Source organism: Drosophila takahashii, chromosome 3L (assembly GCF_030179915.1).
Source record: "Drosophila takahashii strain IR98-3 E-12201 chromosome 3L, DtakHiC1v2, whole genome shotgun sequence".
In the NCBI taxonomy this organism is placed as follows: Eukaryota; Metazoa; Arthropoda; class Insecta; order Diptera; family Drosophilidae; genus Drosophila; species Drosophila takahashii.
This window is the reverse complement of record NC_091680.1, coordinates 4,092,096-4,107,772: the sequence shown is the minus strand read 5'-3', so window position 1 is coordinate 4,107,772 and position 15,677 is coordinate 4,092,096. Positions and strand designations below refer to the sequence as shown.

Below are 15,677 nucleotides of genomic sequence, written 5' to 3'. Positions count from 1 at the left end.
ACACCTTTATAAAAGATTTCAGAAACACCACCTCTTTGTTTTAAGGTTCGTTGGTTTAACCTTCTTATATTTTTTTTGGTGAACAAGATGTCAGGCGCTGTTAAACATTTAAGCCAGAACCAAAGCCAGTTTTTTTTGGCCAAGTGCAAAAATGCCCCGCAGGCTGAAAGCGAGTCAGACCAAAAGCCAACATTCCCTATACATGGTGCATACATATATAGAGAGCCACATGAGAATACGTATATACAAAGTCGTGCACATGAATAACCCGTTGGCACGACATATCATCCAGTCCATTCTGCTGGCTGAAAATCTCTTGGGTGGGCGTGGCAGTTCGCCTGCAGCTTTCATTAGTTCAATGTCAATGTTTTGTGTTGTGTGATCCTGGGGAACTGGAAAACTGGCGACAATATGCGACATGTGGTGCCCAACCATTTGTCTGGTTTGGATTTTTAATTTTAAGCGCATGTTGTTTGGTCTCCTCTGTTTTCCCTCTGTTTTTCACCTGCTTGCCAGTCTGCTGATTAAGTGAGTTCAAGCTGCAGGTGTCCTGCATTAGGACAACCCGCTGCTCCTTCGAGGCAGAAGGAATGCAAATTAAAATTGGTATCTCCCCCACCTTTTGGTCTTCTCCGGGGTCTTCGTTTCTCCGGAAGTTCTGTGTGAACAGCAAATTGAATGAGGTGAGAGAAGCAATCGATATCCCGGTGGCAGATGGAGAAATCTTTAAGTTCCTTTAAGTCTGGATATCCAATTTCCTTTTGCCCAGAAAGCAACCACAACACGTGTCGGTTGTTTTGAAGCACTTGGAAAAAATTCTGAGGGCTTATAAATCATTTTATTTACTTGATAAAGAAATAATTAGGGTTTTGAAAGGGCTCCCAAAAGTATGCTTTAAAATATTTGTATTTCAAAATTCTAAGAATTCATTAATTTAATATCTATTTTTCTTTTTTAGAATATTTTTTCATTTGTGCTTTAATATTTATATAAATATATATATATATATGATAAAAATATCATATTATTGAAAGCTATTTTCATTTAATTTAAATGATTTTTACTTACAAAGTTTTGTTTTATTTTACTTTAAAATGAAAAAAAATTTTAATTTTAATTTTTAAATATAATTAAATATTTAAGCTCCTTAATGTTGAGACTAAATACTTTGCGTAGAGTTTTTTTCACTGCATACTCGAAATTAGGAGTACTTACCACATCACAGACACAGAAATTAGGCTAAAAGTGCGCAGCCAATAATGTTTTGCCCACTTACGAATTACGAAATACGAAATTTGTTGGCGGCTGTTTTAGCCAGCGCAACAGAGTCGTATGCAAACTTTATTAATTACGCGCCCCAATGACCATTTCAAACATTTCGAACATGAAAATCTTCTGCGAGTCCGGCGAAACTTTGGCTGTTTACTATTTTTCCCTAAATTGAGTTTCGCCCCCCAAACCATTGTCCATGTTATGCAATTTGCACCAGCAGCAGCAGCGAAAATGAAATAAAAGTTGTCCGAATTAAAAATTCAACAGATTTCATTCGGAAAATCAACAGCTCAACAGAACGTGCAATAACAAGAATCAAATCAATGAATTAAACAAGAATAACAATGTTTGCTTGCGAAACTGAAATGGCCAATAAAATGCATAACGAATTTCATAGCAAAAAAATAATAACAGCATAATCCGATTGTAGTTGCCAAGTTTAAATAAAACCCCTGAACGATTTAAGAATCGTTCGTGGAATTAAAAACAAATGAATTTTCAAATAAAGATTATTTTTTATAAAAAATAATACAAAAATATTACAAGAATGGCAACTCTAGAAAAAGGCTGCAGTAAAATAATTCTGTTAGTTCTAGAAGTATTTGGAAATTAAAACCAAAAACTCTACCAAGGTAAAAAAAGTTATTTTTAATGCCTTTTAAAATATTATTAATAACAATTAAATATATGTGTTAAATAACATTAGTTACAATGTGACCTTACTTTCAACTAATCTACTAAAACAAGTAGGAATTCCAACTCTGGGACCAAATGTCAAATGTCAATTAATTATTAAATCTGCACCATCATCTGAGAAAGCAATTATAGAACGAGCGTTGTTAAAATTGACAAAAAACCCTAGCATGTCAATTGACCCACAAACGATTAAGAATTCAACAAATCCAGCTGAAATCACCGAAGAAAAAGAGTTCCTAGCTAATATTGGTTTGACAACGTAGGAAAATATATAAATAAATTTTAATTAATAACAATTCATTAATAAAAAAAAGTAATAAATATTTTGGTTACTGTTCGTAGAATGTCAGAGGCTCGCCAGCGTCAGCAGATAAAACCAAAAAAAGTGGTGCAAGACTTTGAAGATGATGAGTTATTCATAAAGCGGCCCGATTATGTCGAGCGGGACCCGATTAAAGTTGAGAAACCTGATCAGCGGAAGACTCCAAAGAAAGACGCGTCCGAAAAAAGTGGATGTTCTTCGGGGGACGATGAAGAAGAAGTCAGGAAGAAGCCCGAACCTATTTGCTGCATACCCGGAAAGAAGTAAGTAAAGTTTGGAAACTGGATTATATCCGAAATTATTTCTTATAGATATGTTTGATAAATCATAATTGATTATTTGAAAACATAATTTAACTTATGATTTTATGATAAAAATTTGTAGCCAATCACATGCTGGAAATCTAATGTTAAACATGACTTTACATATGTCTAGTTATAAGAAAAGTTTTAAAAAGTTAGAGTGTGTTATTTTGGAAACTAAACGATGTTTGTTTTGTATGCCAGAAAATGTATTCGAATATTTTAAAGTGATCTAAAAAACGAACAATTTTGAACCTCAATATCTCCGGATTTAGGAATTGGATTTACTTTATTTCTTTTGTATTACTTTTTTTGAAATCCAGGCAAAGCAAACAATATTTTATAAAACAGATATTTTTATAATACAGATTTCCATGCAGTAAATAGGAAAGTCACTATATTTTTTGTATACCCCTTCCATAGATTGTACAACTTCCTGAAGCAACTCAACTCGCACCGTTGGATCTGGTGCGAGTTCGTCGAGTCCTTCCTGGACAAACCGATCCTGGCCTGCGCCTACGACATGGAGCGCTTCATCAGCGAGTGCTGTCCGCTTTTGGGAACCCGCTGTTTGCCACGCAGAGGATGGCAGCTTTTGCGAAGGAATATGGGAAAGGCGCGTCGCTTCTCGCCGGCCTTCATCGAACAGGAACGTGGGGAGTTCGAGCGTACACGTCGCATTGTCCGGCAGTTGCAGCAATATCGTTTCAATGACCAGGAGGACGGTCCCTACTTGGAGCAAATACCCAAGCGTATCCCATTGCCCTTGGCGACAGATGCCAAGGTCACGGGATTTCTGCAAGGACACTCGCTCAAGGGCATCACCGATGGCTGTGTCATGGACTACGATCCGCAGGATAGTACTTATCTGGTGAGGTTTGTCAAGGATGGCAAGACTGCGGTTCTAAGTCTTCAGGATTGGCGACTCCATTCGGATCAGGATTCCACTACCTTACCATTATCCATTATGATGCATGGCACCAAATCGGTGCCATGGATTAAAAAGGAGAGTACGAAAACCGAAAAGTTTGGCAATAAGAGATATAACAAGGAGCTCTTGGAATCTGTGCTTCAGGTTAAGAAATTACTGGATGTCAAACAGAAAACCGTAATGGATATTTCCGAAATGAATGAGAATTTCGAGGGTGGCAAGGATGCAGGTCCTTCAAGCAGTCGTCGCGATGCCAAGATGACACCCCAAAAGGAAAAACTTCAACGTCGCTATGCGGCCAATATGATAACGCTGCATCGTGTGAACTCGGATGTCCTGGAACCTTTACATATCCTCCACGAATACCTGGCTGATTATAAAAAACAGGAGGAGGAACAGGAGGCACGGGGAGGAAGACCCGCCAGCGAAGTCTATCAAAAGTGTCGCATGCAAGCGGAACTGGATCTTAAAACAGCCTTGATGGAGAAATCCCTGAAAATCCAATCTGATCGAACCCGTGAGTTCATTTGCAATCTGCACACTATACTATATTTGAATGGCAGGTTGAGTCGCGAATATAGCTGCGATATGGAGGCTGTTCTCGCGGATCTTATATCGCATATGGTGGATAATATCCCGTCATCCTTGGGTCTTCAGTTTAAAGAGGCCTTGGACTCTCTGGAACCCCTGCGTCAGCAAGTGTTGGACATATTTAAGAACAACCCAAAGCCGGAACGTTTTCAAATCACCCAACAGGCTCCCATGCAAACGGAGGATGGTGTGTACAACTTTGTGGTCGAGGCACAGCCTTCGGATCCTTAGAAAACTGAAAACCTGAAATAAAGCCTCGCCCTTATTTATGGCTCAATTAGTTGCGAGTGTCATGTGCATTGGGGAGTTGGGAGTTTTTCGTCGGGTGGAAGAGCTTTCCGAAGTTTAACCTTCCTCCTCTGAAGTTGCAACATTGTAATGCTCTCTCGAAGTATTTATATCAATGGGTATTCGAGCGAGCAAAGGGGCGTAGCACGTGGTTCTACGAATTCTCTTAAAAAGCCTTCTTAAAATATACGCTGTACGTACAAGTTTCCTGGGGCACGTCGCACATGAAGTCAGCCGTAAAACAGTTGACAGATTGGCAAGCAAATAAGTAATGCGTATGTGAACGAAACCGTTAAGGGTGCACTCCAAAAAATAAATTCCCTTGGTATTTTAAAATTCAGGAACTGCAAGGAACTCTAAAATTTTTTTTAGGGGTTTTTTCATCAACCGCTGGGTTTTCAACATTTTATTTTAGTTTGTAATTTTACTTATAAATATTAAACATTTTTATTGGCTAGTTTGGGGCTGATTAATTTTTACAAAATATTATTTACTAATTTCAAGAAATGTTTATACAAAATATTACTTTTAATTCGAAGTCTTTAATTTACGTTGGAATACAAAATTTTGTCAAGATTGTTTTTTTTTTGTTATTATTTAGGTATTCAATTTTTTTATTTATTTTTAAGTGTTTCTATTTATTTCCCTTTATTTACCTAATATTATATATTTAAATATTGCAATCTTTTTTATTTTTTATGCTCTAATTTTTACAAAATATTATTTACTAATTTCAAGAAATGTTTATACAAAATATTACTTTTAATTCGAAGTCTTTAATTTACGTTGGAATACAAAATTTTGTCAAGATTGTTTTTTTTTTTGTTATTAGTTAGGTATTCAATTTTTTTATTTATTTTTAAGTGTTTCTATTTATTTCCCTTTATTTACCTAATATTATATATTTAAATATTGCAATCTTTTTTATTTTTTATGCTCTACCCAAAATCCCCTTCACAAAGTAGGAATTCAAATTTTTCCATTTCAGAGCCAAATTTTGCTACTTCAACGTTGCAACCACATAAATCAGCATTTACGAGTTAAGTGTTTTCTATTTTTTAATTACCAGATGGATGCACTATGCTCGTAAATTGTGTGGGTAAGCCACCGTTACTCCGAGGAATTTACCAACTCCCATGAGGCAGCCATAAAGACATCATTAATATGCCTCCGGCTGCACTGCGTCCCTGTTTTTTTCTCCCCCCGGGAAGAGAAATGATCGTCGAAAGAGCTAATGGTGTGTGTCCTGCGGGAATGGACTCTGGCCATTTGGCGTTCGGATGTGTCGTCATCGGGACGGGACACACAGTAGCCAAGATGTGCGTATCCTCCATGGAATCCTCCGGACTCCGGAGCGGCGAGGCTCGTAAATATTTATAATGCGTGGAAGCTGCAGGGGCGGCGACTGCTGCTATAAATTTATAGAGTGCTGAATGCCTTGCAGTCTACAACTGTGGTAAATGCTTTAGATTTTAGGAGCTTAGAAAATATTTATGTAGGGGTATATTTTTCAATTTAGTACCTATTTTTTAAATATCAATTACAAAATCCATTTTTGAATTGGTTTCAAAATAATTAAGATAGTAATATTTGTCATAAGTTCTTAGTGACAAATTCTGCAAATGGATTTTTGAATAAGGTTAAATCAAATTTCACTTTTAATAATTAAATAAAAATAAAATTGCAACCAATTCGTAGGACTTATTTTCTTTAAAAGCAATTGTAAAAATATGAAATTCAATATTTTTCTAGGTTCGTAATAAAATTTCCAATCGACTTACATTCAAAACTAAAAAGTTAATTTTCGACCATTTTTGGAAAAAAAGAACAGTATACAAAATTTTAAAAAAGTATTTATACCAAAAAATTATTTAAACAAATGAACATGAAATGATTACGATGAGTTCGTAATGCAAGTATTAAATAATTAGGTTTTTTTTAATAATAATATTATTTTAACGACCACAGTGTGTACATAACTTAATAAAACTTTCATTTAGACATTAACTTGATAAATGAACTTGAAGCAACTATTTATAGCATCCCAATATCCTGGGAAACTTTAAGTACACCACTGGAAAAGTGGCCAGACTTGGTAGTTTGACATCAAGCATCCCACGAGCTAGAAAAACAAACGTAGCAAATGGCAGCAAATAAATGTTGGCTGGACAACTTTATCCGGTCAAAGTACCCGCCGTGGAAAACTCGAGTGGGGAAAACTTGGCTACGCGTGCTAAATGAAATTCAATACGCCGCCTTCGCCTTACATAATGCATTCTCGCATTCGCGATGACTAAAGTTTTTTGTTCTCCGTTGACACTTGATCATTAATTATATTTGCGCGTGGCGGGGCATCGTTTATATGGAATTGAATCAATACATAACAGCTTAAGTGGCAACATACTTATATGTATAAGTGTGTATATATAATCGTACATCCACATGCCATGGCAAAGCAATCGTATAAAAGCGGCAAACCTAATTGATTAACGACTCTGAAAGGCTGGTGTGCGGATGTGGATGCGGATGTGGGTGTACGGATGTGGAATGGATTAATCCGAATACCAAGGAAACTTTCGCCACAAGCCGCTCAATTTGCTTTATTAAATTGTCATCTATGGTTGGCCTTTGGCTTTGCTTTGGGTTAAGTCATAGTGAGCCAAAAAATTTGGGTCAGCAATTGCTCGCTGATTAGAAAGCCCTCGAGCGCTAGAAGTGGGTGTGGCACGTTGTCCTGGCCCTGTTTTGTTGCCACCGGCTAATCATTTATCGCAGTAGGTTCCTAGAATATTTCTAGCATTATTTTCGCCGAAAACTCGACGGGCGGTGTACCTTAATTAGTATAGTGTACTTTATTTAGGGAGCAATGAAACATGAAGACCCTTTAAGATTATATTATTTTTAAAAGTATTTGTAAATATTTATCATCTTATAATTCATTTTTTTTAGAAAGTTTTAGATTATTTTTTTGAATTGCCTGTTTCACATAAAGATTCGCTTACAATTTCTCATATAAAAAATCTGAAACATAAGTCAAATGGATTGTGGGTTTTTAATTACAATTTGAGTGCTGTTAAATGGCCCATTTAATGTTAAGCATTAAGATTAATTTTATATGAACCAAGTGAATCAAGATGTTTTTATGTAGCATACTTTTCTGGGCTTACAGATTTTAATCAGCTTATTGCCATTATTGCGTAATTGGTTCATTTGATATTGATGGTTGGCATTTTCTGTCGGTTACATAATAAATATAAAATTAATATTCCCCCTCCTGGGAAAAATGCAGGCGCTTGTGTAGGTTTTTGGCTGAAGAGCTGTAAGTGAAGCATTTTATACGGTTGTAAATCAATGCGCGGCAGTCAGAAACTCTACTCGTAAGGCACTGAGAAAAAATAAGTGGGACTTCAGAGAAATGTTTTAATATTAAAAAAGGAATTTTAAAAGGAATTGTCATACAAAATTAGAATTATTTTTTAAGTATTTTAGGAATTTACAGTTTAAATATCATAAAGAAAAAATTAGGATGGTTTTTGAACCACTTATTTCGATTTAAAAATTTAAAATTTAAATACTTTATTTTAAATTAAAAAAATTCTAATGAATTTAAGACTACTTCCAGTGTATTTGTGTGTGAGCTTTTTACACATGTGTGCGTGGGGTGCCAAATGATTTATGAAATGGGCAGCAGTTTGTGGCGGCAGCTGGAAGACAGGGGTCAGGGGTCAGCGGGTTTGTTGGTCAGCGGGACACGAAATGCAAATGTGCAACAATAACGAAATGAAAGCGAAAACAAATACAAAAGCTAAAGTAACTGTAAACAGTGAGGAAAAACTAAAAGAAAAATGGTGGCAAAAAAAAAGAGAAAGAAAAACAAAAGCACAGCCGGCGGCATTTCATCCATAAAGCGGAAATAATGGCTTAAGTTTGGTTACGCTTCTGCTTACGTTATAAATTACAATGATTGACGTCGCGTGTTTTGGCCAGAGCCACAGCTTTAATTATGCCTGAAATATGTGCGACTATTTATTTTGCAGCGTTCAGGCCATGAATCGATGTGCGAAATATGTGAAAATATTTAACTTGGCCCCGACAGAAAACCTTTCATGCCCCCACATTTCATATTCACAGAATTCAGGCTTTCACAGATGCACAAAAACCGAAGAGCAATTAGACGGCTTCATGGCAGAGCCTCAGTTTCGAGTCGGTTCTTTCATATTTGCGGAAAGCCAATGGGTTGTGACACATATATTGCTGGCCGTAATTGGAAACCAACAGGCCAAATAGGGGCTCTTAAAATTCTGGCATTTTAAGTTTCTTGGAAATTTAGATAAGGAAAAAATTCATAAATTTCTATGTTTTGGTTAATATTTTTTTGTTTAACCAGGAAAATATCTTAAGACAATTTTTAATGATCGATTTTAAAGGTTACCATCTTAAAGCTTAATTTATATGGTGTAACTTGTTTAATACGGGAAACATTTTCAGACAAGATTTAAAGTTTTTAAAGCACCACTTAAGGCTATAATTAATATTAATAAATGCTTTGATTAAACGGCAAAATACTAGGACTATTTGGAATGTTAAGTTATAAGTTAAATCGATTTTAAACAATAATTCAAAATTTAATAGAAAAGTTTTCACTTAGACATTTATAGTTTTGTTTCCTTAATCTCGACCACTTTATGTTTATTCTCTTCAGTCTAATCTTGCTAAATGCCATTCAGTATTGCTGACTAAGATTAATTTAAGAAGTGGACAAACATCAAGTCCTGCACATTCGATAGCCTTGCACACAGATTCACAATCTCAGCTCAGTTTATTTGTTCATCTGCCAAATGTTTTGGCCTTGGGCTCATTCTCCTATCTGCAGTACATAAAAATATATACTACATAGAATATATTCTCGTACATTTTCATGTTTGGCCGGTTGGCTATCAAATCTTGGATCTTGCAAATGAATTTTCGAGGGACGCTTTTCACACAAATTATAATGTGTTGTAATTTGGTTTAATGCACGCTCGGTGAGACCTAAACCGCCGCCCAGGACAAAAGTCCTTTATTGCCACCCTCAAGGCTTTTAACTGTGTGGCATTGCTCATACGCCGCGTGGGCCAGGGCCATTTAAAGGGACATTCGACCGTTTCGACAAGCGACTGACAGACGGTTGGCCCTCACTTTAAGCCAACTAGCAGTTTGGCATTTACATTTACATGCGGCAGAATAAGGTGCACTGATTGCCATTTAGTTGGCCTTTTGTATTCAAACAGGCAATCGCAGTAAATACAATTAAGAATGCATTCAAGGCGGCAAATAGGACGGAAATCGAAAATCTACAAGTTAATGAAATCAACAAAAAATGCAATTAATAAAGCAATTAAATGCAATTGCATTGAGATGGAACTTAAATTAATTATTATATAAAAAAATAATTCAAATTAGCAGCGAAAAGGTTTTTCATGAATATTAAAATTAAATTAATTGTGTTTTCGCCCACCTTGAATGCATTTTAATAAGACACTTAAATAAATTATTAAATTAAAAAATTATACCAATTAGCTGAGAATAAGTGGTTAATAATAATAATGAAGGTACAACAAATCTACAAGATCATGTAATTTTGGAGTGTAAAGAATATTTAAAATAATAAAACTAGTTTAAATATATATTAAAATAAAATTAAAAAATACTTTCGCCAAAATTAGGAAATAATTAAAGAAATAAATCTTGTTTAAATTTTTATAAAATCCGCCATCATTAATAAAGCTCTACAAAGTTTTAAGTAAAGCATGCAATCCTCTTGTCGCATTTTACGGATGCAAAACAATGAAGGACACTCTGAAGTATCCCCATATCTGCAGTATTTTTGCCCTGCATCAGACACGTGTTTCCGCTTTTTCCATTGCCTTGCAAAATCCCAGTATTCATTCTCGTTTTTCAATCTGGTTGTCTGAGTAGTTTAACTCGCAGCATGGGCGAATAATTGTCTCTAGCGTTTATGGAAATCACCATGGCAATGCGGAATGTGCCTCGTATTTATGATTTTATCTCCCTTCTTCCTTCCTGCCTTATTTGTAAAACAGCAGAACGTTTCAATTCTGCTTAGCATTCGTAAGCTGGTGAAATGCAACATAGAAAGCTTTCGAGACGATGCTTGTTGTTCCCCAAGCCTGTCCATCACTCACCACTCAAAAGAGATTAGACTCGGTTCGAGTTTCTGGGTCATCGAGGGTATATGGGTTGGAAAATGGATATTAAAGGTATTAAAACGATTTTATTATGGAATTTTAATGGAGTTTACTGGTTTTATTATTGGAAATAAAAATTTAAAATAATATAATTTTTAATTTAAAAACTTTTAAGACTCCATATAATTAATTAATTAATCTTTTTCTTTCACTTTATTAAATATTATATTTTAATATTTCTGTTAATTTATAAATTTTAAAGTGAGTAGTTCAAGATAAAAATCGGAATATTGAAATCTTAAAATTTTTAAAATAAATTAAATAAATGTCCATTTAATGTGGTTTCCTTTTCAATGATTCGCCCCCACTGGGTGAAAGCGCCTCGAGTTTTCCACGGAAATCGAAAGTGGCAGCCATTCCTGCAAAGAGCCATCCATTCTGGACAAATAATTGCGCCTTGCGACCCAGCTGATGATGCTATCTGTGGATGATTTATTCGCTGATAGCAGATAATTTAAAGTTTCCCCATTGCCTGTTTTTCTTCGGTTTTTACCAGCCTTCACTTTAATTTGATTTAAGCAACTGTCGATGGCCCGAAGTGTTAGTTGTGCCCACAGGCCATTCTTGATTAGCATATAAATCAAGTGGATTTGTTCTTATTCTTTACTTCTGGGGAAGAACCCCTAGTCTCGAGGTATTAATTAGGGAAAACAGGCGAAGGCCCCCGGGGTCCGGGAAATTAACTTGGCCTTGTAAACTTAATAAAAAAGTTTCGGTTTTGGTCTCGCTCCGTTTTCTTTTTCTGCTCCCTTGGTTTGGGGTCGTGGAAAAAAGCAAAAAATAACGCACAAAACTGAGGAAAAAGTTCAGCAAACTTGTGCTTAAAATTTCATTTGTTACTGTTGCTCTCGATGTCTGGTGATTGGAATTCGCCTGTAGCTCTCTGGGTTTTTTTTTGTGTTTTTCCCTTCAGTTCGGAAAATGCATTCTTTTCCCCCATCTTTCAATGTACATTTAAGCCCGATACTCGAATAAATTGAGATCTAGGCAAATGTAAAAATCCGAAGCGTTTTCCACTTGAGAAAATTGAGTAGGCTTCGTGTGCAGCTGCCCACTTACCCAAAACTCTTGCCCAGGTAAAACAGCAAAACATAAACATTTTTGTGAAACCCATTTGGACAGACAGGCGACTAGTGTTTCAAAGGGAACTTTAAATATTTTTTAATAATATTTAATGAAACTGAAAATAATATTAAAATTAATGCGAATTTTATAAATAGTGTTACTAACGATTTTAATAAAGCTTCAATAAAATTAATTAAATCAAAAGTTTATTTTCGGCACTGGAAGTGATATTAAAATAAAATTTTTTAAAGAGCGTTTTTTAAAAATTTGTGTATAGTTTAAATAATATTTAATCAGATTTAATTAGTAAAATTGCTAATGAAAAATATTTTATTTTGTCTTGTGGCATAAGATATATTTTCTTTATCACATTTTAACTTAAAATGTTTCTTTTCAAATTTTTCCTTATAATCTTTACCGCAAAATTAAGCTTCAAAATAAGGATAAACCTGTCTTATTTGCCTTTGGAATGCTAATTAATCCCACCAGAAATTTGTTCGCATAAGTATCGTGTAAACTCTTCCTTATTTACAAGCGGAAATTTGAAAAATCGCGTTTGTTGGTCTGGTGGAAAAGCCAGCAAAACTCGCTCGTTAGCTTTTGATTTACCCCTCAGGCAGCTGGGCCATAAATTCCCCCACAAATTCAGCTCGTTTGCCAATTTGCGTTTGCTTTTTTTAAGTCGCGAAGGGGGAATGAGAATGAAATGGGGGATTCTGCACACTTTTGACCGCCGGCCATTCAACACGAACCCAGGATTCTAAAGTGCTGGAGAAATACGTTAAATGCTCGAAGTCCCTGGGCCAAATGGCCGCAGGGAAAAGAGATTTAATGAATTTATGTCAAGGTGAGACGGAATCCGGGATTCTGGCTTCAGCTTTACATTTGGCTTTAGCTTTAGAGCCGGACAAGTGTCGGATTTGGGGGACGCTCTAGCAGCTCCAAAGGCGCTCCTCGAAGGCGACAACGTTATCAACAATAAAGGCGAATGCCATTTTAATTGGCGCAACGGGACAGCACAGCTGACAGCCGGTGTCGTGCACTAAACAAAATATATACTTAACTTTAATTTACAGAACAAATTAGTTTGTTAAACTTTAATAATCAGTAAAGCAAAATAATAATAATAAATAATAAAAGTAATACAACATATTTATTTTAATATATATTTCTATCAATTGTAATAAAAAACAGGCAAGATTTTCATTTTTCATGTCTTCTGTTATTCAGAAGCAATAAATTATTTGTACAAAATATTCGAAACAATAGTATTTTTTAAACTATGGGTTCGAGAATTTATAGGCTTAATGTATAAACATTTTTATACCCTTGCAGAGGGTATTATGATTTCAGTCAGAAGTTTGCAACGCAGTGAAGGAGACGTTTCCGACCCCATAAAGTATATATATTCTTGATCAGCATCACAAGACGAGTCGATCTAGCCATGTCCGTCTGTCCGTCTGTCCGTCCGTCTGTCCGTCTGTCTGTCTGTCCGTCTGTCCGTCTGTCCGTCTGTCCGTCTGTCTGTTTCTACGCAAACTAGTCTCTCAGTTTTTGAGCTATCGGGACGAAACTTTCGCAAAAGTCTTCTTTCTATTGCAGGTAGTATATATGTCGGAGCCGACCGGATCGGACAACTATATCTTATAGCTCCCATAGGAAGGATCGGAAGAAAAAAACTTTAAAAAATTCTAGCTTCGGTGTTTTTTGAAATATTACCTTCTACTTTTGGGGATGTTATTTTTTAAATATTTCTGAATTTCGAATTAATTATTTAAAAAATCGGACTACTATATCATATAGCTGCCATAGGAACGATCGGAAAATTAATGGAAAAGTAATAGGAAATAAATTCTAGCTTCTTTGATTTGTATTGTATTATCTTCTACTCTAGGATATGACTCTTTTTAAATATTTCCGAATTTCAATTTTAATTTGATCAAAATCGGACGACTATATCATATAGCTGCCATAGGAACGATTGGAAAATTAATGAGAAATATTAGAAAATTAACATTTTTGCGATTTGTTAATTAATAGGAATGATCTGCAAGGGTATATAAGCTTCGGCTGGCCGAAGCTAGCTTCCTTTCTTGTTTATATTCATACCAAACTGAAATATTAAGCTGGCTAAGACTTTTTGTGTGTAACATTTTTCTGAGTTCCAGTCTGAGCCAGAAAGACTTTAGATTCCACCGTCATTTATAGCCCAGATTATATAGGTACCAGTAAAAAATTATTAAAAACAAATACAAAATAAATTGTTTTATTTCAGTGTCGACATGAAGAGGCGAAAATTTATCGCCACCAGCAGAAGTGACTCCCCTGGGAGGGTGGACCGAAAAAGTGGGTGGAGTCAATGGGTGGTTACCGTCAGCCCCTACCGACCCCTAAACCCCATGGTACTCCCCCCTGGAATTCGCCGCTTGACTTGGCCTTCGCTCATTGCGCACAATTAAAAGTTATCCGCGACGTTTGCCACGCCGCCAAAACCACAACTTCCATTCCTTGCCTTTCCCTTCCTTTTCTTGCCAAATAACAAATGTGCAAAGTTTAGTGAATTAAATGCGTCGCCGATGACATTTTCCCGGGGACTCGTCGCCGACAGTTGAGCAGAAAAGCAGAACAGCCGGCACTGAGTTTTCCCAGACACCCGAAGAAAACTTTCAATTGATTCCGACAGTCGTGCAGCCAAAACTGCTGCAAACTAATCCAGTTCTGCGCCCAAAAACATTTAGCTTTTTGCTAAGCTGCAATTTTGAGGCTCTATTTATACAGCATTAGTTTAAGAACCAACTTTATAAGATCTTTGAGAAGTCTAAGGAAATAAAGGCTTATTATGGTATGTAGATATTTTTTGTAAGTTTATTAAAATAAAAATAATACATAATTTAGATATTTAGGTTTCTTCGCCGTGGGTGTCTGTCTCGAATGCTGGAAAGACAAGGCAGTTATTAGGTTACTTGAATGTTGGTTTCTATTACGTTAAAATTACCTATCCATGAGTAGTTTAATTGTGCTACACTTACAGATAAGCAGAATAAACACGAAAATACCGTAACAGGTATAAATAATTAGTACGAAATTTCTAAATATCTCTTGGTCGATCTTTGTGAATGTGTAAAAACAAATAAAAATTGCAGCAACTATCCAAACCACGCCCATCATGAAGGACATTCGCAGAAAGATTAGATAACTATGTTTGGAAAACAAGTTACGGGTTATTCCTGGTTATCAAATATAAAATAAATTGGTCTTACGTTTCAGTGTCGAAATTGATGCAGGTCGTTGTGGTCTCGTCCTGTCGCTGAAACCTCTTCAGTTCTCGCTTTACTTTCCAAATGTTTATGGCAGTCATGATAAACATCGTCAAATTGAAGGTACTCAAGATCAGCAACCATACAACTAAGAGGAAATCTGGCCCATATTAAAAGATAATATTTAACACTGTTTTTACTCCATAAGTCGAACTTCCCAACTTCCATTTTGTAATATTACCTATCCACCAGAATATACCTAGTTCATCCGATATAACAACAATTCCTGTAGTAAACCAGGCAATAGCACTGTAGACTAGAAATTCATAGCGATGTTCTTCACTTCTGAGTGGTTTGAAGACTTGCCACAAGTGAAAGCTGATCACAGAGAGCCAGACAAAGTAAGCGATGAAGAAGAACATCCAAACGTTTGCTGCAACTGATTTAAATGTTTAAAAACGGTGGTTGATCCTAAGAGTAATTAACTAACACAAAACGATATGCAAATCGAAGAACAGGTCAAAATTACGTTCAGTTACAATGAACATAAGTTGCTCCATGACAATGCAAAGTAGGCTGCTGATAATGCACTTGCCAAGGGTATTCCGAAGCTTCTTTACGTATAAATAAACCGCGAGAGCAAGAATATAGCAAATCAGCGATATACATTGGCATAAAAAAACTGAAACACAGAAGAACGGTTAT

At 35.8% G+C, this 15,677-nt stretch overlaps 1 protein-coding gene across 1 annotated transcript; it reads left to right on the top strand.

The window, feature by feature from the left end:
- The first annotated feature begins 2,059 nt into the window (after nucleotides 1-2,059).
- aly (always early) lies at nucleotides 2,060-4,383 on the top strand. Its single transcript, XM_017145321.3, has 3 exons — nucleotides 2,060-2,227; nucleotides 2,311-2,553; nucleotides 3,016-4,383. The coding sequence occupies exons 1-3, from the start codon at nucleotides 2,136-2,138 to the stop codon at nucleotides 4,343-4,345; spliced, it is 1,665 nt and encodes a 554-aa protein (XP_017000810.2). The 5' UTR covers nucleotides 2,060-2,135; the 3' UTR covers nucleotides 4,346-4,383.
- The last annotated feature ends 11,294 nt before the right edge of the window (nucleotides 4,384-15,677 follow it).